Genomic DNA, 24,959 nt, shown 5'->3' on the forward strand with positions numbered 1-24,959 from the left:
GGTTTTTCTCTCTAAGTCTGCTGGCAACTCCACTTCCCACATTGTTTCTGCCTCGAGGAAGAAAAGTCTGAGACCCGCTTTCTGCCTGACCCCCTCATGGTCGGTGGAATACCTGTGGGGTCCTCTATTCAGACCCATTAGACACAGATGGTAGATCCAAACTGTTGCTAAAGTGCGTGTGACCCAGGGTCTACCGGCTTCTGCTTTCAGCATCATTCCATCAGCCAGATACTCATCATTTAGTGAGGCAGGAGGAAAGGGACCCTTCTAGGGTTGCTTTTGCGGCAACATATTTTTAATTTGGGCATTTAAATATGTTACCTTACAATTATACAGTGCTTGGCACTTTTCAAATTTCCATTTGCTGCCAAAAATTAGTTTCAGGTGATAGCTGTTGTTATCCCCGTTTTTATAGACGAGAAACGGAGGCTTAGAGTGGCTTCTGTGGCTTCCATGCAGGTCTGCCTGATTCCAAAGCTTATGCTCTTTTTTTTTTAACTTTTATTTTGAAATAATTATGGATTCACATAAGGTTGCAAAGAAACATACAGGGAAGTCTCGTGTACCCCTCCCCCAACTTCCTCTAATATTAATATCTTACACAACTAGAGCATAGTATTAAAAGCAAGAAAATGATGTTCACACAATCTACAGCGTTTATTCAGAACTCACTGGGGGTACATGCACGCAAGTGTGTGTAGCTCCATGTAATTCAGCCATGGTTTCTGTACATGAACTGCACACTGTTCTACCAAATTTAAATATGAAGTCAGAGTACAGGAATGCACAAAATGACTGTTCCCTCAATAACATAGTATCTACCAACAATTACATCCATGACCAAACAGTTTTTCTAGTTTCAATTAAGAAGGAAGAAAAGGAAGAAATCCTACAAACCTCAGCTCTTGAGAGCACTGGTCTGTGCTATGTGTCTTTATGGCCACATCGTCTGGAGGTGACAGGTACGGGACAGGGGAACTTCATTTATTGGTAATTATGGCAGCAACATTCTCTTATGTCAGAAATTTCTATCCATAAAGGAGAAAGGTGATCTTACCTTGACTTCAAATTTAGTCTCGTCATCCTCCTTTTCCAAAGTCCCTGTAAAAATTTCCTCAGATGTCCTCTGAAGAGGAGCTAGAGAGACAAAAAAAAAAAAAAAAAAACCCATGCCATTAATTTGGCAACTCAGCTTATAAATAACCCAGAGCGTATCTCCTGGCTTGGACGAGCAGCTGGACTGGGTTGGCCCAGCTGAATAACAAAGCTTAATTGAGCTGCTGCGGTGACTTCCGAGGTGGGAGATGAAATTGGAGGTGAAGGAGAGATGCAGAAAAGAAATAGCCCTCAACCCCAGGCATTTAACATTTGATCCAAAGAGACAAAGATCACACACACCACCACATGAAACATCAAACTACAACAAATCAGTAAGCGTAAAGCAGTAAAAACGAGAGAATTTCCATCATTCCCATTTTTAAGGCTCAGGGAAAAGGTCACTTTCTTCAGGAAGTCTTCCTTGACATTCAAACTTCATGGATTCTTTTATGCTCTGCCGCTTTAGCATTTATCTTTGTACTGTATAATGCTGCAGCGGATGTTGCTCTTGGATTAGAAGACAAGATTCAATTCTAGATACCACATTTATTGAACATATTTTTTCATTATACAGGTAGTTAATTTGTGCTTATTATAGACAATTTTAAAAACACTAAAATCTTACCACTTAAACACAATCATTTCCTTACAGTCTTCTTCAAAGTGTTCTCTGTCTCTACACACACACACACACACACACACACACACACACACACGCAAACCCCCCCACTCACATAATTATACTATGATTATATAAGAGGATATCTATGCCTGCCCCAGCCAGAAATTGTTGCTAATCTAACAGTTGGATTCCAGAACTGATGGAACCACATTATTAGTGGATGAGACAACTATGTGAAAAATCAATTGGCTGAGTCAGGATGGAAATGGGCTGCCTTGCTCTTGCTCTCTTCTCTCTGTCACTTTGTCACCCACCCCTCCGTTCCACAGAGCTCTTGGGACACCTGGGAGATATCTTTTCTTCAGGCCTCCAAGGAAATTTGGCAGTAAGAATGGGACTTGGGGAGGAGAAGCCCTGGTTAGGCCTTGAGGCCTTCTAACCCAGCATTACCAGAGGGCTGCATTGGGGATGATGGCTCCAAGGCTACTAAGTAAGTGGTACTTTGAGTTCTTGTTACTGTCAACACCCTTGTATATATAATTCCCTTGGAAAACTCACAGGATCCCTGGGAACAACCTAAGAATTTGAGTGTTTCTGGGTCCCATGGCCAAAATGCCATCCACCTAATGCCCCCAACATTATCATCCTGATTTTTATCTGTGGTGAACGGTGGCCTCCAGAGATTCCTTCCAACCCTCAGGTTCTGTGAGTCGACTGGAATCTGCTTGGGCTTTCTATGGATTTTTTTATAGATATTACTGAAATCTGCAGTGAAGTGACTATTTGCTGTCCCTGGTTATACGACCGCTGAAGCTACTTCATAACAATGAACAACGCTTTGGGCTCCTCTCTCTCTGCAGGATCCCTGTAAGCTGAGTGATTCCAGGCAAAATAACTACATGCTAGGAGTGCATACATTATAACTGGCAACACCCATGACTGAGAAGCACCACCCTGCCCACTGTAAGTACAGTGATGAAGTTCAAGGCTGGGGCGAGGAGATACACTACCAGCATTCGAGTCTTGCTCTTACATGTACAAGACACATATTATCAAAGTAATCTCTGTGCCTTAGCTTCTTCATCTGTAAAGTGTGGAATAATGAGAAAGCCTACAGTAGAGGGCTGTTATGAGGCTTAATGAGTTAATACATGCAAAGTATTTAGATCATGGTAAACAGTACATTTTAACGATTATTATAGCCACAAAAGAACTTTTTCACATTCCTTATAAACTTTAGAGAGGTTAAATGTTGTACCCAAGGCACCCAGCTAACAAGAGTTAGAACCAAGATTCCAGCTCCCTCATGTTCCTTACACTGTGAAATATAATGGTTTATCTTGGAACAGACTCGGTTACTAAGGAATCGGATAAATATGTTTGAAAATCCTGTTAGTAACTTGCCTGAATCCATACTCAGCGGTTACTATCCAAAACAAAAGTGCAGAATTGTTCTGCAAAATGGGCAAAATGTCGGGCCAAAGTCAATGATACCCATTCAGATATGATGAAGATCTATTTAGACTAGAAGGGTCATTGTCCATTACGAGATCTTGTGTTTGAAAAAAAAAAAAAGAGAGAGAGAGAGAGAGAGAAACAAGCTATCATTCCTGCTTTATTTACTTGCAATAAACATATATCCCTTAGAACAATGACAGAGGAAAATCACAGAAGTGAACATAATTTAGTTTTGGGAAAGAGCCCTAAATGAGAATTAAGGAGAACCATGGCCTAATTTCAGGCATCCAAAAATATGTCTCTATGTGTGTGAGTATCTGTTTGTATGTGTGAGCAGGATGTGTGCATAAGTGTATTAAGTGTGCATGTTTGTGTGTGTTGAATGTGTGTGTATGTGTGTGTGTGTGCGCGCACAGAAAATTCAAGAAAGAAATGCGCTAAACTGCTATCAAGTCTTGCTTCTAAAAAGTGCAATATGTGACGGGAGACGGGATTGTATACCAAAGGAAATGGAGAATTACCAAGATCCCATAATTTTCAGATATATACAAAACAAAAGAATTTGTTGTCAACAGACTTGCACAAGAAATGCATAGGAAGTTCTTCAGCCTGAAGAGAATGACACAAGTGATGATTCAGATCTCCAATAAGGAATAAAAAGAACATTAGAAATGACTGATTAAGAGAGTAGATGTAAAAGATTATATATAAAATATAAAAGACTATATATAAACATATATCTGAAAAAAACAATGCAAAGAGGTATGCTAAAAAGCCAATAAAAGAATTAAAACAGAAGACTAAAAAAAATTGCTAACCTAAAAGAAGGCAGGAAAGGAGGAATAGAGGGAAAAAATGAGAAAATAACAAAATTATAGCTCTAAATCCAACTATATCAATAATTACATTGTATGTAAATGGACTAAATACTCCAATTAGAAGACAGAGGTTAACAGAATGTATTAAAAAGTCAAGACCCAATTGGGGCGCTTGGGTGGCTCAGTCGGTTAAGCAGCTGCTTTCCACTTGGGTCATGATCCCAGGGTCCTGGGATCGAGCCCTGAGCCCTACATGGGGCTCCCTGCTCAGCGAGGAGCCTGCTTCTCCCTCTCCCTCTGCCCCCCGCCTCGTGCGCTCTTTCGTGCACACTATCTCTTAAATACATCAAATCTTTTTTTTTAAAAAGTCAAGACCCAATTATATGTTGCTTACAAGAGATACACTTTAAAAACAAAGAAATAGAAGAATGGAAAAAATATATTATGCAGATACTAAACATAAGAAAGCTGGAATGCTATATTAATATCAGACAAAATAGACGTCAGGACAAGGAGTATTACTAAAGATAAGGAGGAAAGGAGAGATGTTTCCTAATTAGAAGAGGGCCAGAATATCTGGAAGACATAACAATTATGAACATGTATGTGCTTAATAACAGAGTTTCAAATAACAGAGTAACAAATAACACATATAACATATCCAAGAGTAGTTTATCCCAGGAATGTACAATTGTTTTAACATTTGAAAATAAATCATTGTAATCCACCATATTAACAAATAAAGGAGAAAAACTATATAATCATTTCAATAGATGCACCAAAAAGAGCATCTGAAAAAGTCAACAATCATTCATGATGAAAACTCTCATCAAACTAGGAAGAGAAGGGAACTTCCTCAATCTGATGAAAGGCCTCTGTGAAAAACTTACTCTTAACATCATACTTTAAGGTAAAAAAGGAACTCTTTGCCTTAACATTGGGAAAAGACAGGGATGTCTGCTCTCACCACTCCTATTCAACATCGTACTGGAGGTCTCGGCCATTTGAAAAAGGCAAGGGGGAAAAGCATAAAGATTGAAACAGAAGAAGTAAAATGTCCCTATTCACAGATGACCTGATTACATTTTATACAGAAATATATTACTATTAATAGTTAGATATGATAAATTCCATTTACTATATGGTTTAAAAAAAAACATGAAATGCCTAAGACCTCTACACTCAAACCTACTATACTGCCAAATACCATGTGATTTCACACGTATGTGAAATTTAAGAAACAAAACAAATGAGCAAAGGGGAAAAAAGAGAGAGAGAGAGAGGCAAATCAAGAAACAGACTCAAACTATAGAAAACAAACTGACGGTTACCAGAGGGGAGGTGGGCAGGGGATGTGTTAATCAGGTGATGGGGATTAAGGAGTGCACTCGTCCTGATAAGCACTGGGGATGTATGGAAGTGCTAAATCACTGTATTGCACACCTGAAACTAATATTATACTGTATGTTAACTAACTGGAACTTAAATAAAAACTTTAAAAAAGAGCAAACCAAACTGAAAAACTACTATATTGCCATGAGAAATTAAAGAAGACCTAAATAAATGGAGAGTTATAACATTTATAAATTGGAAGACCCAATATTGGTATGATAACAGTTCTCCCCAGATTGATCTACAGATTCACTGCAACCTCAAGCATAATCTCAACAGAAATTGAAAAGTGATTCTAAAATTTATATGGAAATGAAAAAGATCTAAAATAGCCAAAATAATCTTGAAAAGGAACAAAGTTGGAAGACTTATACTACCTGATCTCAAGGCTTACTAATAAGCTCTCATAATCAAGACCATGCAGGAATGGTGTAAGGACTTACCTATTGTTTTTATCTCTATAAAGAACTAAATTTACCACTGGATCGATAATAGAATTTTTTGAGCATTTTAAAGGTCCTTAATGGAGTCTATTTTATGCTGATGTTATTTGCACATTTATATTATTCCCCTTCTAGACTGTGAGCATCTCCTTGTACACAGGCACTCAGTTTTATCTAACTCTATAAAGTCTTCAATGCCTGTACTATTCCATATCTGTAGTTTATTTTAAATAATATTTGCCAAAACAACCACCATTATGCATCTTAAACAACCACAATCTCAACACTCATGAGCACTGATTAAACATAAGGGCACAAATCTTCCTTGCCCCAAATAACCTACCCAAGGTGGAGGGCTGGCTGGTTTTCGGTGACACCCATTTTGGGGAAGACTCAGGATGGGGGGCCACAGGTTGCACCGGGCGAGTCTGTCTGGCTGCCAGTTTCATCAGACTCATTTGCCTCTTGTGAAATATTTCCTGCACATCGCCCAGCTTCTGCAGGACTTCCTGGGCTCTGGCCTGCAGGAACAAAAGCAAATCATGACCAGGTTACTCTGCACTGAGCCTGAGGACATGAAGCTTTCCCTTTCTCCCATCTTCCCCTCTTCCCCCAACCTCACTTCCTTCAGGTGACCCTTCCATCCATATGCAAGTCATGGCACAACTCGCCCTCCACCAGAATTGTGATTCTGAAAGTCTGCATCTCTCACCTGATAGACAATGATCATATCCTTTTCACTACTGTATCTCCATGCCTAGAACAATGCCTAGCACAGAGTAGTGCTCAGTAAATACATATTGAGTGGATAAATGTTCATGAAGCCATGTCCATTAGTAGTAGAAGAGGATGCCACAGACTATGAATGAAGGACATTAGGTCACTTTACAAAGCAGGAGGGTTTCAAAGTAAGAGGTGTACCCTGAATAAAGGCCCTGATGCAGAAGAGTTCTGGGGGAAAAGCATTCTGGGGGAAAGAATTGGCTACATACTGAGACAGTATCAAAGGAACCCCAAATACCCAAGAAGAAACATTTGAATTTTATTCGGTGGGACCCCTTCTCTATACATAAATAGTAAAGAAGTAAACTGAAAAAATACCAAGGGAAAGATGAAACTCACAGACATGCTCATAACTGACTGTATGTTCTAAGGCAGAGATTCAAGAGAATAAGAAATAAAGCCTGGAAGTCTTTGAGTTTCAACAAAGCCTAAACTCAGCTGAATATGTTTCTTCTGGCCTTGCTTGCAGCATGACATCTCTCTACCCTGGCGGGTCAAGGGAAGTGGGTAGTCTTCTTTGTCATAGTCTGATACAGTACCCACAAGCCACATGAGGCTACTGAGCACTGAAAATGCAGCTGTGCCATCAGCGTAAAACACACACTGGATTTTGAAGACTTAGAAATAAAAAAAAGAGAATGTAAAGTATCTCATTAATAACTTTTGATATTGATTATATATTGAAACAGTATTTTGGATATAGGTTAAATAAAACATTATTAAAATTGATTTCCCGTGTTTCTTTTCACTTTTTTAAACGTGGCTACTAGAAAATCTTAAGTCACATATACAGCTTGTATTATCTTTCTATTGTGCAGTGTTGGTCTGGACTAGGGGTCAGCAAAATTTTTCTGTAAAGGATCAAACAGTAAATATTTCAGGCTTTGCAGACCATGTAGTCTCTGTTACAACTACTCACCTCTGATGTTGTAGCATAAAAGCAGTCATAGATAATATATACTACATAAATGAATAAGTGTGGCTGTGGTTTGACAAAACTTTATAAAAGTAGGTGGCAAGCAGTTTTGGCGAAAAAGCTATAGTTTACAGACCCCTAATCTAGATTAAAGTGGGGCTTGTGTTTAAAAGTTCTCTTCACTTTATTATTTCCTTTATTCTATTTTCTTTGGGTTATTTTGTTGTTCTTTCCTTAACTACATAACTTGAATGCTTAGTCTGTGTTCTTCCAACCACCCTTAATTCTTGATAGATGCATTTAAATCTATAAACTCCATTTAAGTACTGTTGCAAGCCACACATTTTTATATGTATTTTTGTTGAAGTTTAGTTATACATGCTTTGTAAATTTAATTTCTATTGATTCTGTAACTTGACATTATTTAGGAATGTGCTTTGTAGAATCCAAACTCATGGGATGTCTAACTATGATTTTGTGAATGACATCTTTTTTTTTTTGGCTATTATATTGTTATTATTATTTTACTATACATGATAAGTGACTATTATCTGAGAAAAGTCCTTTAAAATCATTGGTTTGTCATTTTCAAAAAAAAATAAATAAAAAATAAAAGGTCTCTTCAGAGAATGTGCCTCTAGCTTCAAGAAGCTCAGTTGTACAGTGGACTCAAGGTTCCGACAACACAGCTATGAGTTCAGATCCCAAAAGAATAACTTCCTTGTTTAAATGTCCTGCTGGGATAAAGTCCAGACTCCTCATGAAACAGTGGACCCTTCATTAACTACACTGATTTCCCTCCAGTCTAATCTCCACTAGTCCCCACCCCTCACTCTAGCCTCCAGCTATGGCAGTTACGGGAATGTTCTTGTTTCCAGTCTCTTTGCCTTTGCACCTCCTCTTCCTTCTGCTGAGGTTCCCTCCCTTTGTTTCGTCTCCCTTGAAAACTCCTACCCAATCTTCCAGACCAAATGTAGGCATCTTCTCCTATGAACACCCCGACCTCCCCAGGCTGAGCTGACCTTTGCCTCCCCTACATGCCCCACTGTTCCTTCCATTCCATATGCTCTTGGACCAACAGGCACTTACTGGGGACATGTTTGTCTTCCACTAAATGGCCACCAGCTTCATTACAGGGATTATGAATTTCATTATTGTAGTCCCATGACAAAGTACAAACTGGCTTCCCAGTGAATATTTAAAGAATTGAATTTTGTTATTTGTTACTTCGGTTGTTTCATTTTCTAGACTGGATGGTGAAAGTGAACAAGGGAGAAAAGTCAAAACAGCAGCACTAAGGGGGTGGTGGAGTAGCAATATATTGCAGAAAAGCACTTGAAGAGCCTCAGACAGACAGGCTGGCTGTTACAAGAACAATAGTTTAATTGTTGATGTAGCTTTGATAATCACTATGTCTTAAATGTAACAGATTCAATTGTTTAGACATGGAGTAGTACAAGTGTTTTAGAAATAAATTTTATTTTTTCAAATAGTTCTAGAATTACAGAAAAAAGTACAAAATAGTACAGACAGTTCCCATATAGACCACCCAGTTTCCCCTAAGTTTCCATTAGTGTGGTACATTTCTTACAATTAATAAAATAATATTGACTGCTATTTTTATTATTAAAATAAATTATTATTATTATTATTAAATAAAGTCCATGTATTAGTTAGATTTCCTTAGTTTTACCTAATGTACTTTCCCCCCCTAGGTTCCCATCCAGGATACCATATTACATATAGTTGTCATGACTTTAGACCCCTCTTGGCTGTGGCAGTTTCTCAGTTTTCCCGGTTTTTGATAACCTTGACTGACTATTTTGAGGAGTATTGGTCTGATATTTTGTAGCATGTCCCTCAGTTGGGATTTAGGTGATGTTTTCTTGTGATTAGACCAGAGCTATGGGTTGTGGGGGTAAGACCATGGAAGTAAAGTGTCATGTTCATCACATCATATCAAAGGTATATCATATCTGCTTGACAACATTGTTGATGTTGACCTAGGTCACCTAGCTAAGGTTGTGTGGTGTAAAAAAAAAAAAAAAAAACACTTCACCATAAAGTCACTTTTTTTTTCTCCCTCCCCATACTGTATTCTTTTTTTTTTTAATGATTTTTTGTTATATTATGTTAGTCACCATACAGTACATCCCCGGTTTCCGATATAAAGTTCAATGATTCATTAGTTGCGTATAACACCCTGTGCACCATGCAATACGTGCCCTCCTTACTACCCATCACTGGTCTATCCCATTCCCCCACCCCCCTCCCCTCTGAGGCCCTCAGTTTGTTTCTCATAGTCCATAGTCTCTCATGTTTCATTCCCCCTTCTGACTACCCCCCCTTTCTTTATCCCTTTCTTCCCCTACCGATCATCCTAGTTCTTATGTTCCATAGATGAGAGAAATCATATGATAATTGTCTTTCTCTGCTTGACTTATTTCACTTAGCATTATCTCCTCCAGTGCCGTCCATGTTGCAGCAAATGTTGAGAATTCGTTCTTTCTGATAGCTGAGTAATATTCCATTGTATATATGGACCACAATTTCTTAATCCAGTCATCTGTTGAAGGGCATCTCGGTTCCTTCCACGATTTAGCTATTGTGGACAATGCTGCTATGAACATTGGGGTGCATATGGCCCTTCTCTTCACTACGTCTGTATCTTTGGGGTAAACACCCAGTAGTGCAATGGCTGGGTCATAGGGTAGCTCAATTTTTAACTTTTTAAGGGACCTCCACACTGTTTTCCACAGTGGCTGTACCAACTTGCATTCCCACCAACAATGTAGGAGGGATCCCCTTTCTCCACATCCTCTCCAACAATTGTTGTTTCTTGCCTTGTCAATTTTTGCCATTCTAACTGGCATAAGGTGGTATCTCAGTGTGGTTTTGATTTGAATTTCCCTGATGGCTAATGATTTTGAACATTTTTTCATGTGTCTGTTAGCCATTTGTATGTCTTCACTGGGAAAGTGTCTGTTCATATCTTCTGCCCATTTTTTTATTTGATTATTTGTTTCTCGTGTATTGAGTTTGAGAAGTTCTTTGTAGATCTTGGATACCAGTCTTTTATCTGTAGTTTCATTTGCAAATATCTTCTCCCATTCCGTGGGCTGCCTCTTAGTTTTTTTGACTGTTTCCTTGGCTGTGCAGAAGCTTTTTATCTTGATGTAGTCCCATAAGTTCATTTTATCTTTTGTTTCTCTTGCCTTTGGAGATGTGTCATGAAAAAGGTTGCTTTGGCTGATGTCGTAGAGGTTGCTGTCTATGTTCTCCTCTAGAATTTTGGTGGACTCCTGTCTCACATCGGGGTATTTCATCCATTTGGAGTTTATTTTTGTGTATGGTGCTAGAGAGTGGTCAAGTTTCATTCTTTTGCATGTAGCTGTCCAATTTTCCCAGCACCATTTATTGAAGAGACTGCCTTTTTTCCACCGGATGTTTTTTCCTGCTTTATCAAAGATTAGTTACCCAAAGAGCCGAGGGTCCATTTCTGGGTTCTCTATTCTGTTCCATTGGTCTATGTGTCTGTTTTTGTGCCAGTACCATGCTGTCTTTGTGATCACAGCTTTGTAGTACAGCTCGAAATCCAGCATTGTGATGCCCCCAGCTTTGTTCTTCCTTTTAAACAGTTCCTTGGAGATTCGACCCATACTGTATTCTTGGAAAGGAAGTCACTATGTCCAGACCACATTTAAGGATTGGGAAATTATGCTTTACTTCCTTGAGGGCAAAGTATCTACATAAATCATTTAGAATTCTTCTGCATGGGAGATTAGTTTCTTCTGCCCCATTTATTTATTTATTCCATCATTTATTTATATCAGAATGGATTCATGGATATGTATTTTATACTTTGGGTTGTAATCCAATACTACTTTATTACTTTTATTGCTCAAATTGTTCTAGCATTAGCCATGGGGAGTTCTTTTCAGTTGCCACTATGTGCCATCACTGTGGTTTGTTGTTTTGTTTTTAGTAGGTCCTTCTAGCACTACAAGATGCTCTAAGGATCACCTTGTATATTCCCTGCCCTGGCCCTAGAATCAGCCATTTCTCCAAGGAGCTCAGGAGTCTTTTATTGAAGAATGGTATTAGAAACCAAGATCTCAGTGCTAGGTATGCTCATTGACACTGGGGGTCTCATTGCTTCTATGCTATCTCAATTGTCAAAGTAAAAAGATACATGTGTCTGTACAATATCTACATATACATATATCTAGGAATATTTCTGTATGTATAGAATACCAGTTTTGGCAACAAAGTCATTACTTCTCAGTGGACAAAACTTTCTCTGACTCAACAGGATATTTAAGTCCTATAACCTAAAATTTTACTCCAAAACAAAAGAAGAAAAGATGGGTTTGGGGATATTTTGATCCATTTGACATACAGGATTAATAAATATATTTCTCTTATAATCCTCTCCTTTCTCCATGTTTCTGCCTACTTTCCAGAGATGGCTTATTAAGTTTTATTCATTTCCTGGTAGGTAGTATGGCCAGGAAGTTTGCTGAAGTTGGCCAGAATAGCAGCTGTAGCCACAAATCTCCCTGGTTGACTTAATGCACTCATTTGAGCAGCTAATGGAGTTGGACTTGGGTGAGACTATCTTGTCTTAGGAATCTGACCTGGAGCTACCAACACCAGGTCTGCAGTGTAGAACCTACACCAGAGGGCCTTCCCTTTGTTCCCTCTGCAAGGAAGAGGAAGGGTCCTTGTGTTGGGGGAAGGTGTCTGCTTAACTATACCCCACCCCTTACCAAGATCACACCTTACCACCAAAAGGTTTCAGGGAAAGAACATCATTAAGGTACAACCCCACATTGAGCTGCCCCCACTGTACTTGGCCCACTCTGCCACCTGCCTGCCCACTAGCTCAACAAATATGGATTGGACACCAGGCAAAGGCTAGGCACAAGGGTACAGAGATGAATAAAGCTACTTCCCTTCAGAAGCTCCCAGTGTAATGAGCAAGACAGACATTTAAAGTACATAAGTAGAATATATTATGGTATGTAACATATTATAGCAAAGGCTCTTAGCCTGAATCCATGGATGGATTTTAGGGTATCCCATAAAATTAATTATAAAAGTTATATATGCTGGATATTCCCTATTTGTCACCCTACTACATCTTCTTTTCCCAGCTCTGTGTCCCAGGAAGCTGACCTCTACAGGGTCTGTTGAAGAGGTTCACTTGCCCATGGGCTTTTAATTGGCTTGGCCAATGGGAAGTACCACCAGGAAATCCAAAAGAGGGAGCGAGGAGAGTCGAGATATATATTCCCCCATCAGTGGTTCCATTCCTCTGCCCAAGGCCACAGCCCTTACTAGCGCCTCTCACTGTCACAGCTACAGTACTTCCCGGGTTCTTCTTTGCCCTTTATGCTTATGGATGGTAAATTCTTCCTGTTTCTTGCTAGCCCCAAGGACCTTCACCATCCCTACGGGGTTCCCTAAATCCTGCCCATATCTTGATAAAAGTGCCTACCTCAAATTCCCTTTAATTACTTTGAGTATGCAGAAACCTGAAAGTATGTGAATCAGATTCTGTGATTCAAAAGAGATCTGTGACTCAAAGGAAGTAAAGAAGGTCCTACGGGAGAGATATATACAAGGTGATGTAAATCTCAGAGGAAGGTATGCTATCCATAATTCTGCTGACTTCATAGAAGAGTGCTCCTCTCAAAATGCAAATCCAATCAAGTTATTCCCCTGCTTAAATCCTTCAGTGGCTTCCCACTGCTCTTAGAATAAGACCAAACTCCTTAATATGGCCCATAAAGCTCTGCCTCATCTGGCCCTCTCTTATCTCACCCCAAACATCCTTCCTTTGCTCTCTGTACTCCAGCCACCCTGGCCTTTGGGTTCTGCACTTGTGCCAACTTCCCTCCAGTCCTGTGTCCTCTGCACATGCTGTTACTTCTGGTCTGGAAAGGCTCCCCCATTATCTCAACTCAGTCTCCAGGCCTTGGCTCCAGTGATCCCCAGTCAAGGTCAAGTTCTTCTATCACATGTCCAGCAGGACCCTAAATCTCTCCTCTAGAGCACTTATCTCAGCTTGTGCCACATTCTTATGTTTTGTATTTGACATTTATTAATGTCAGCCTCTCCCACTAAGCTCCATTAGGAATGGAACCATGTCTATTTCTTCTCATTGCTGTATCGTCAGCACAGTGCATGATACATCAGGACGCTCATGAGTAGCTGGAGAGAAACAAATGACTAAAGGTGATATTTGGGTCAGACCATGAAGGATCACATTCCCAGGAAGCACAGAGTCTAAGATACCACCTGAGAACTCAGGAACTCTTGAGCCTGCTCAGTACATTGTACCTCGACTTTCTTAAGCAACAGGTGAAAGGCCCTTTGGTGCTTCCTTTCCAACCACAAGATTAAAATAACCCAGAAACATTACCTTGACGTCAATGGTGAGTATCAACTCGAACTGGCTGTAAAACTCCATGTGGCTGGGCAACTGGTACTCCTTTGCTGTACTCAGGAATGCCTCAATGTCGTTCAAGGCAACGTCAACCCCCTCTCGTGACTGGCACTTGTCTACAGCTTGGGAAGCCAAAAGGTAGATTCCTGCTTCACACCACTGGCTGACCTTTCAAAAGAAACACAGTGCTCTATGCCATTAACCTGACCACAACTCAGCCACCACAACCCTCAGAAGGCCTGAGCTTACCTGTAGTCTAGAAGAATTCTGAGACAATGGAAAATTGTTGTGGGACAGCATAAAGTTCATAGGTCTAACCACTGTTAACACAACTCTAAGATGGACAAACCCAAACTAATTTTACATCTGTCCACTTCTCAGGGAAGTCATCCAGTCAGTAAAAAGACTTGCATAAACATTCTTCTCTTTTCCACTGACAATAATTGCTACATCTCCAAAAGAAAAGAGTTAGGTATTCCTAAGTTTGGTCTAACCATTGAGGAATGTAACCAATGACTTTTCAGGTTTGCTTTCTAGGCCATTCATCTTGCATCCAAATTGGTTATAAGCGCATAGGGTGACAAATGAGGCATTAGACCTGGCCCCTACATGTCTTCCTAGGCAAGGGAACATCCCTCCTAACAAAAACACTCCTTTCCTCTGTCCACATTTGCTTTTACTGGCATTTGTTGGTCCTAGGGAAGCATCCAAGAATGCAAAGCTTTGTAACTCAGGACAGCAAAACTCAAACTTTCCAGAATGCTGGGATGAAATCAGATAGGTGATGAACTCTAACAATTCAATTTTTAAAAGACTTAAACAGAAAGACAGGGGCCCTTGTGCTGCCTGAATATTTATGTGGAAAAAAGCTGCCAGTGCAAGTATGTCTGCATTTCCATTTACCGTGTGACCTGAAGACCTACATAAAATAACTATACAGGGGGAAAAAGAGCAAAAGAGAGCACTCCAAAGTAGTTAGCTCTAACTGGAAAAATTACAGGCAACTTACATTTGTCTTTATTTTTTTCCTTAAATTACTTACACTGAATGTGTACTACTTATAGAATAACAAAACATAATAAAGATATTTAAAAATTAATGATTACCATCATGTAGTGATGAGGAAGTGAATGGGATGTGTAGATGTCCAGAGTAACTTTTTTCCTCCTCCTTCCTACATTTTTGGATTTTCAAAATAACGTAAATCATGCTTTGACACATACTCTATAATTTTACATATATACTCTATATGCATGATACATACATGCTTTGATCTATTTCTCTTGAACATCATGCCCAGATGTGTAGAAAACAGTAAGTTGGGTTCTTCCACAGAGTCATAGCAGATACTAACTCTCCCAGACACACACACACACACACACACACACTCCACACATCAGCATTAGGCTATTATCTCTGGAGCAGAAATGGAGTGAGGAAAACAGCAGCTGATCCTGCAGAGTTCAGCACACAGATCAGGCTGTGGACCAGGCCCTTCTGAGCCACTTGCTTCTGTAACAGTTGTATTTCATTAACATTACAATCCCTTTGGCATTGGGATGGCGTAAACAGCCTGGGTGTGTGCCCCCAGCCATCAGAGAGAAACAGCTATGGGAACGGAGCATGCTGACTCATGGCCATGAGTCACATGCTGCCTGCAAACAGCTGACAGGGAAGGCTCCAGAAGTCACTGCCCCTGCTGACCAGGCACCTGTCCCAGGGATCACTACTGAAGGACGCCAGGGGCTGTGCCCCTTCCCTGTGAGCCCTCTGCACACAGTGTTGCTGTCTAGTCTAAGGAGCCTGGGGTTTGGAATATGGCAGTCCTGACTTCAAATCTGCAATCCCCTATTTTAACTTCAGGTGTGGTTGTGAGCAATCACTTATCCGGCAGTTTCTCAGTGTCATCCCTGTACCACCTACACCAGAATCACCTGGAAACTTGGTGAAAATACTGATTCCTGGGCATCATCCTAGACTTTACTGAATCTGAGTCTCTGGAATGGCACATTATAGAATCTGCAATTCTAGCAAACTGGTTCTCACGTATTAAATATTGTGAACCACTGATCTAACCACGCTGAGTATCAGTTTCTGCCTCTATAAAATAATGTCATTAATACCTTCCTCATAGGTTGTCTTGAGGATTGAACAGATGACATAATTATGTTTCTGACAGGAACACAGTAGGTGCTCAATAAATGGCAGGAGTGTGTAATGGTCATTATTACTTAAGCTTCTTCAAAAGGATTGATGCATATATATATAAGGAGAAGCACTTTGCAAATATAGTGTTTGGTTCTCTGCCTGAAGGGGAATCATGGGGCCAGGCCAAAACACTCTCTAAGTCTACGTCCACATAGAGGAAAATGAACATTTGTTCATTCTAATGGGATATAGTGGGATGGTGGGGTCATTTTTGACTTCCAGTACTTCTATGACCTAGTATCGGCACCGTTTTTAATGCCTCTCAAGCACTGTTTCACATGAAGTATGTTATCCTCTCAGCAATTTTGTGGGGCAGGGAGGATGAGTATGATTAAGACTGTTTTACAGAAAATTTAGCAGACATCATGGTCCTGGCTTTGTTGTGCTCACCTTGTCCAGCTGTCTATGCAACTCCAAGGACTTTCCTAAAATGTCATATTTTTTCTTGTTTTCATTGATGAAGTCATCACAGAGGTGCCTGAGCTCTACACATCTGGGTCTGATGGAATCCACTGCGTAGTGGTGGCTTTGGATGAGCTGGTCCCCAATTATTGCAAGCAGCCGGGCCTTTTCCAAGGGCTCCTGTGAAGGGAACATCCGCAGCCAAGCATCAGAAGCCAGGTCATGGTGAGGCTGGTATTTGCCTACCGTGTGCTCCAAACCTGGAGGCTGCCTAGGGAGATGTCAGCTCTTAGGCTGAGAGTTGTGGCTACAGAACCTGGGAAAGCTCTGTGGCAGTTCAAGTTCTCCAGGAAGTCTAGCCTAGTCCAAGGTCACCTGCACTCTGAAGAAGAGCAAGCCACTCATTCAAATGTCTGTTCAGTTTTGGGCTAGGCACTGAGGATATAGGGTTAACAAGCTATGATTTTCAATCTAATGGAGAACTCAGATTACTAAATAAATAATACCAGTAATTCAACTATTACAAGTGTGATAAGTTTTTGGCAAAAGAGCATTAAGTGTTATACTGACCAGAACTGGAGACTCTGAATTCCCCTGCCAACTAAATGGGAAAGTAAAAGGATCAGACATGGGGCCCTGAGGGGAGAGAGGAATCGGCTGAATTTGGGCAACTAGTAAAGATCTGGTTTGGACAACTCTGTGGGAGCATGATGAGACTTAAGAAATATGTTTACCTAACCCCTTCTTGCAACTTACAGGCTCCAGGATTTCAGTCTGCTCTGACTCCAGGATCCAGCAACCACACCTCCTACCTCTCTCTGCATGGCTTGCTTTGTTCTAACCCCATGTGCCATGTTTATTTGTTTTGTTTTGTTTTCTTTTTAAGAGAGGGAGAGAGAATCCTAAGCAGGTTCCATGCCCAGTGCAGAGCCTGAGGTGGGGCTCAATCACACGAACCTGAGATCATGACCTGAGCCAAAATCAAGAGTTGGACACTTAACCAACAGAGCCACCCAGGTGCTCCCATGTTTATCTGTTTTTAATTCATTCATCACATACTACTGAGGAGCTGCTATGTGCCAAACACTGCCCTAGACGCTAGGGGTTTGGTGGTAATCAAGGAAGCAAAAATTCCTGCCCTCAGGAAGCTTACATGTTAATAGGAGACACAGGCAATAAACAATTAGATGTGTAGATTATATAATATCTTAGTGATGGATGCGTGCTATGGAGAAAGGTCAAACAGGGAAAGGAGGGTAGGGAGTGCTGGTGGAGGAGTTGCTATTTTAAGTAGGATGGGTGTAAGAAGGGCTCACTGCGAAGGTGCCATCTACAATGTCCATTGGGGAGGGTATGTGTTGTAATGAGTCCTGGGTATAAGACTGATGATTCACAGTCCTGTACCCCTGAAACAAATAATACATTATATGTTAATTAACTGAATTTAAATTTAAGGGAAAAAAAAAGATTTGTAGTTGAACTTGAAAGCTTAAGGAAAAACTAGACTTTACAGTTACTTCAACAAATTGAATATTTATTTAAAAATTAAGAAAGAAAGAAAGTGCCAAGCAGTGCAGAAATGTTAACATAACAGGCTGAGACTGCTGTCCTTGCAAGCTCTGCTTGCAAGGTTAGCCCTTGGGTGCCATCTAGGAATGTCAGAAGGGTACCTATCATCCCCTGATAAGAATGGTTCACCATACCTTAACTCTTGTGCAAACAATATGCTTTATATTAAATCCCTACTTTCTTTCTGGGAGTATGAAATTCTGGTATATGGCAGGCAGAGGCTACCCACATGACCGGTCCCCAATAAAAACTGGGCATTGAGCCCCTAATGAACTTCCCTGATAGATATTTCACAATGGTGTCACAACTGTTTGTGGGGTGGGAGGGCAGAATCCGGGGCAGGGATCAGGATCCCATGGGACTCCACTGGGAGAGGAATCTTAGAATCTTGTATCTGGTTCCCAACAGACTTTGCCCTATGCACTTTCCCGTGCTGATTTTGCTTGGTATCTTTTCACTGTAATAAATCATAACCATGTGAGTCTAATTACATGCTGAGTCCTATAAGTCCCCCTAGCAAATCTTCAAATCTGAGTGTGGGCCTGGAAACCCTTGACACAGAAGGCAAGGCCTAAAGTGAAGGACAAACTGTGCAGTACTTGACTGAGAGGTGGCAGCATGTTTGCCATGTTCAGGTAGCAGGGGGAGACCACTGTGGATGGAACAGAGGATGCAAGCAGGAAAAGAGGAGAAGTAATCAGGAGCAAGGGGGACTGGGTTGGGGAGGGCCCCGATGCTGTTCTGAGCACTTCAGCTTTTGCACAGTGTGCTGTAGGAAGCCCTAGAGGGCTCTGAGAAGGGGGTCTCATTCATATTTTTAAAAGAATTGCTCTTTCTATACTGTTGAGAATAACAGAGAAGAAGCAAATCAGGGAGACCAGCTGGTGGCTACCACAGTAATCCAGGTAGGAGGTATGGTTTAAACAAAGATAGCAACCAAACTAGCTCCTGCCTCAGGGCCCTTCCCTGGGATGCTTCACCTAAGGTCACTGAGGTAAATTCTTGGCTCACCTCTTCACAGGGCCTTCCCTGACTACTATATCTAAGTCACTCCTCGCAACCCACCCACCCAGGCCCTCCCTTTCCCTTCAGTTTCTTCTTCTTCTTTTTTTTTTTTTTTAACAGCACTTAACCTCTACCTGAACTTATCTTCTTTGTTTACTTTCACTTATGATTCTTTCCTCCTCCACCCACCCCTACCAACACACAAGCTCCATGAAATCACTTAGAAATATCTCATAAATATTTGATCAATCAAATGAATTAACCAGGGAACTAGAAGATGCCGTGATATACCTGGCTGGAATTGTGTGAAACAACATTGACCAGTGAGTGAGCACAGATGACTTCCATGTTTCCAAAGGTCTCCAGGCGCTGAGAGGCCACGTGCACCCTTAATGACCATGTTGAGCATCCCAGTGAGACACATTTGCCCTAGTTTAACTTCTTACAGTAACACAAGGAGTAATGATGATTCCAGGTGATAACATCCTGCCCCTCTCTTGATTTGCAGGGGTTTATGGTTTCAACAAACTCTAAGATGCTGCCCCCCTACTGGGCCAGTCATTCACCAAGCCCTGCAGAGCCCACATCCTTCTTAACAACTTTCAAATTCTGAACCCTCCTCCACCAACTCCTGAGATTGTCTGTTCCGGCTTTCATGTTTTCTGACCAGGACAGCTGGTCTCTTCGCTTTCCTTCAGGGTCTCCTTCAAATCATGCTCCATACTGCTGATGAAGCAGCACCTCCATTGCAGTGTCCCACCGTGTCTACAGCACTCCCCAGCCTCAAACCCTTCCCCAGCTCCCCATAGTCTTCAGGAGAGAAGTTCAAACTCCTGAGCAATGCACAGAGGGCCTTTCATTACTGGCTCATACCTGTGCCTCTCCCTCCTCCCCTTTCCTCGCCCCCATCCTCTGCTATAACCCAACTAATGACCTGCTCATAGCTCTCCAAATATTCAGGCAGCTTGAGGCCTCCATGGCTTCTCTACTTGCTCCCTCTGCCTAGAAACCCCCATCCTTCCCCTCACCACCCCCACTCCCACATCTCCAGCCCCACCTCCTGATGCACCTACACTCCTCTGGAGCCAACTCTAACATCACCTTCCAGAGTGCATCCTCTCCAGGAAGCTTTCTCTAACTCCACCATTTTATTTTGATGCCCCTCCTCTGCTCCCATAACACTCTGTGCCCTTTCTGGATCAGAGCAAGTACTTCGCTGTATTGTGATCACTGATCTATTGCCCACACTATGCTTCGGACCCTTGTGAGCATGCACCAGCTCTTATTCAACTTAAGACGCCTATGGTACAAATTAGGTACTTAAGAATAAATGATTGTTGTGTAAAACAAAACTGAGTAATAATATAGGAATAAAGTGACACAAATTAAGCAGTGGCTATTTTAAAAGGACTCAAGGATAAACACCCAGTGCATTCGGACTGCTCAGCAATGCACCGGTTGCCATCCCCGAGAAAAGGCTAGAATGCTAATTCCTCAGGCAGTGATATTTAACTGTTTTCCTCACTGCTGTGTCCTCACAACTTAGAACAGGACTTGGCATAGTAGGAGATCAACAAATATTTGCAAAGTGAATGAAGAATGGATGAGACGCTCTTACTAGAACTGCTCGGCCACTAGAGGTTGAACCTAAGAAACATTCCATAGCACAGAATTCACCCCCACTACCTCTGTGATGTTAATGACAACAGCTAATATTCACTGAGAGCTTTCTCCATGCCAGGCACTGCTCTGAATGCTTAAACTGACTGTTTTACTCCCTGCAACAAACCCTCTGACATAGGCCCCGTTTAACAAATGAGAAGTAGAGGCAAAAATGGCCCAAAGTGACCCAGGTAGGAAAGAGAAGAGCCAGGCTTCAAAGTCAGGCAGTCTGGCTCCAGAATCTGGTTCTGACCAACACACACAGAGAAAAATGGCTGCATTTGCTCTGCCTAAGCTTAGAGACCTCATTTGGTTGGATCAAACCTGTCTGATTCTAGTCAAATATAGAAGCATGAAAACTTGGCAAGGAAGTCTGTTGACTTTTTTTTTTTTTTTTTAAGTCCAGCTGCGAATTTACTAAGAACAGCACAAGTTTTCTGGGCCCAGGGAACTTCACCACAGAATATTTTCCAAGTGCTTTCTGGCGATGACAGCCTGCCCTTTGCTTGTCATGCAGTATCTCCCCCTTCAGAACTTCTTAAAACACTGAGATGTTGGAGGAGAGAGGAGCAATAACTTAGGAGCCACACTGGATGGCTGGAAGATCACTCAAATGAAATGACTGGGTACTAAAATAGCTTCCAGATTCTGACCACCTACTATGCTCCAGTCCTTATGAAGCCTTTACCTCATTTCATCTTCACAGGGAATAGGGAATGATTACTATCAATTTTATGGCTGGGGAGATGTGTTCAGAAAGGCTAAGAGACTTGACTAAGGGCACACGGCTGGCAGTTGTTAGAGCAGAAATTTGAATCCAGTTCTGTCTGGCTGCAAAGCCAGTGTTTTGTCACCTTCCAGCCCTCTTGGCCTCTTCACATGTGCTATAAATGATGGCTGCACAGCCATGACTATCAAATCCTTCAGGCGCCTACAAAGAACTTGACTGTAAAACCTCCAAATATCAGCTTATTTCTTAGTCTATATAGCATCTGTGGAAGAAAATCAAGTGACAAAACCACCAAAGTCAAAGAGAAATAATGAGAAAGAAATGGCTGAAATCTGTTGCTCTGATCACAAGCTGGCCTGGCATCTTTCAGATGCTGAAAATTCTAGAAGGCTGGATAGTCAAGTTGCAACACGTAATTCAGAAATCCTTAGTGTAATAACAGCTTATTTTTCCCCAGAATCTACTGCTATGACAGATGAAAGATGAAAGTGTCTACTGTGAAAGAAAATGATGAGAAAGGGTGATGCTCTATGTCAAGGAACCCAGAATAACCCACAGATAATGGCACTGGAATGAAATATACATGTGGGGACGTGGGGCCAGATGAAACAAGAAAGGCAGAAAGTTAATGGTTGTGGAAACTGAGCATACACATGGGAGTTAATTGTACTAGTTGATCTACTTTTGCGTGTGTCTGAAAATTTCCATTAAAAAAAAAAAAAAAGTCATGCCCCTCCAGCTAGATTACATCCCTAGGAGGTTAATGATCTGGGTTCCAAGACTTCCTGGACATGCACTGTAACTGCTGGCCCCTGGCCTTGTGGGGAGAGGTCAAGACTAAAATCAGGTTGGTTCCCCTGCCTGGTCCATGTCTGCTCTCTGCTGACCCATCACCAAGGGCCCCCGCATGCCTTAGAGCCAAAACCCTACAGAAAATTCTGCCCTGGGTTGCCTGGGTGGCTCAGTTGGTTAAATGTCTGCCTTTGGCTCAGGTCATGATCCCAGGGTCCCTGCTCAGCAGGGAGTCTGCTTCTCCCTCTCCCTCTCCCTCTGCCACTACCCCCACTCGTGCTCTCTCTCTCTTGCTCTCTCTAATAAATGAAAAAAATCTTTAAAAAAAGAAAAAGAAATTTCTGCCTTAAAAGACGTAAGAGTGGGAGCTGAAACCACTCTTGTTTCTCAGAATTAGAAATGAACATTCAAAAGATTGTTAAACCAGGGGTGTCCGGGTGCTCAGTTGGTTGAGTGTCTGACTCTTGATTTCAGCTCAGGTCATGATCTCGGGGTTGTGGGATCAAACCCTGGGTGGGGCTCCACACTGGGAGTGGAGCCTGCTTGAGATACTCTCTCCCTCTCTAAAAAAATAGAGATTGCTAAACTATCAAACCAGAAAAAGATAAAAGAACAGGCTCAATTAGCATGCAGTAGAAGTCTGATTAGTGAGTTGGTTCAGAGGTTACCCATGAGGATGATATCATCATACAGAATAAGGAAGTTGGCAACAACCCAGATATCAGTGAGTGGCTATGCCGGGAGGAAAGCTGACCCCTGAATGCTGAGTGTAGGACAAACCCAAGCAGGTTTTTGTGGACTCTAGACAGACATCGCCTTGTTCCTTTAACACTTTACGGGACAAATGGAAAGATTAGCGAAGCCTTGAAAATCATCTGAAGAAACACTGCCTTTTAGAAAGCTGAGGGAAGACATGTTAAAAAGGTCCTGGTTATGATAGGATAGTTTTGTTTGGTTCATCTAAAGGCAGAGAAATAGGTCTACTGCATCCTTTAGAAAATAAGTAAAAAAACAGGGTAAGTAAGGCACAGAACGGGTAAAACTAATATGCCTGGGCTCTGCAGGTCATCTGCTGTGAGTCAGTCTACCTGGTTCTGGTACTTTGCCTGTGAAAGATCAATCATGGGTTCACAAAGCAATCTTATGTTCCATGACCATAGGTTTCTCCCCTAGCTCTGGTCAGCAATCTTTAAAGTATGTAGCAAAGATCTCAAGTCCCAGAAGGGGGTCAGAAAAGAGAAAATGGATGTAGATCAGCCACACTACTTATTATTTTTTTAAAGATTTATTCATTTATTTGAGAGAGATAGCACACATGAAAGGGGGGAGGGGCAGAGGGAGAGGAAGAGAGAGAATCTCAAGCAGACTCTGCACTGAGTATGGAGCCCAATACGGGGCTCGATCCCATGACCTTGAGATCATGACCCAAGCTGAAATCAAGAGGTGGATGCTTAACTGACTGAGTCACCCAGGTATCCCTCAGCCACACTACTTAAAATCCAACCCAGACTACCCTCCAATAGGTTCCACTGAAAATAAAATTCAGTCTTCACCACCTTGTTCCTTCCTGGCTCACTATGTTCCAGACACATTCCTTGAACTCACCAACCTCATTCTTGCCTCAAGAGTTTCGCACTTGAGGCTTCTCTGCTCTGTATGCTATTCCCCAAATCATTGCATGGTTATCCAGAGCACAGATCAAAGGGCACCTTCTCAGAAAGACCTCTCCTGACTACCTGAGCTGAAGCAGCACCCCCAGTCACTCTCTCTCATATCCTGTTATTTTTTTCATAACACTTGTCACTATCTGATACTATCACTTATTTGATTACTTTTTACTCAACACTCTTTCTCCAGTAGAATGTAAACTCTATGAAAGCAGGGTCTTGACTGTCTGGTTTGCCACCATATCCACAGAACCTAGGACAAGGAATACGTGATGATGAATGAATGCCTTCCTTACAGGTGAGTAGCTACTTTCATTCATATATATGCCATGACCATATTTGTCAAACCCAAAATATAAGGAATGGGCTTGATGAGGCTTTTTTTCCTAATATATGAATGTATGCAAGTGAAAATATGTAGTATTTTTTTAAAAAAAAAAACTAAAATTACGTAAAATTGGGACTATCTTAGAGAATCTGGGACACAGTCATCAGATACATGAAATTCGATTTTTTTTCATTGTTTAATAAATGTTTCTGATTACTCATGGCTACAGTACGAAAATGTTTAGTTGTCAAGTGATCACTGGAACAGAGGGGTGCTCAGAGGAAGGATGGGATTCTTGAGTGAGCGTCTGGGTGCACAGATAGGTTCGTGTGTTCACACACGTGTAGAAGCACCTGCAGTTCAGAATCTACAACTGATACCTCTTAGGGTCAGAGTGAGCCTGGTTTACATTTGTTCCTTGTTCTTTGGGGAGAGGAAGGTATGTCTCTAACTATAATGTACATGTCAATCACCTGGAGATCTTATTAAAATGCAGATTCTAATTCTGAGGGGGGTGCCTGAGATTCCACATTTCTAACAAATTCTCACTCAGGTGACATCTATGCACCAGTCAGAGGATCACACTTTGAGAAGCAAATCTCTCTTACTATGAAA

The 24,959-nt window shown here is 41.4% G+C and overlaps 1 protein-coding gene across 1 annotated transcript in view; it reads right to left on the reverse strand.

Annotated features, from left to right (window-relative positions):
- The window catches only part of MCF2L2 (MCF.2 cell line derived transforming sequence-like 2), a 257,951-nt gene that overhangs the window by 122,011 nt on the left and 110,981 nt on the right, over window positions 1–24,959 (reverse strand). Inside the window, exons 11-14 of the mRNA XM_048214906.2 lie at window positions 16,580–16,771; window positions 13,958–14,149; window positions 6,175–6,352; window positions 1,058–1,137 (exon numbers count right to left, since the gene is read on the reverse strand). Of these exons, the coding sequence (XP_048070863.2) occupies window positions 1,058–1,137; window positions 6,175–6,352; window positions 13,958–14,149; window positions 16,580–16,771 (642 nt within the window). The remainder of the gene's footprint in view (window positions 1–1,057; window positions 1,138–6,174; window positions 6,353–13,957; window positions 14,150–16,579; window positions 16,772–24,959) is intronic.

Source organism: Ursus arctos, unplaced genomic scaffold (assembly GCF_023065955.2).
Source record: "Ursus arctos isolate Adak ecotype North America unplaced genomic scaffold, UrsArc2.0 scaffold_4, whole genome shotgun sequence".
Classification (NCBI taxonomy): Eukaryota; Metazoa; Chordata; class Mammalia; order Carnivora; family Ursidae; genus Ursus; species Ursus arctos.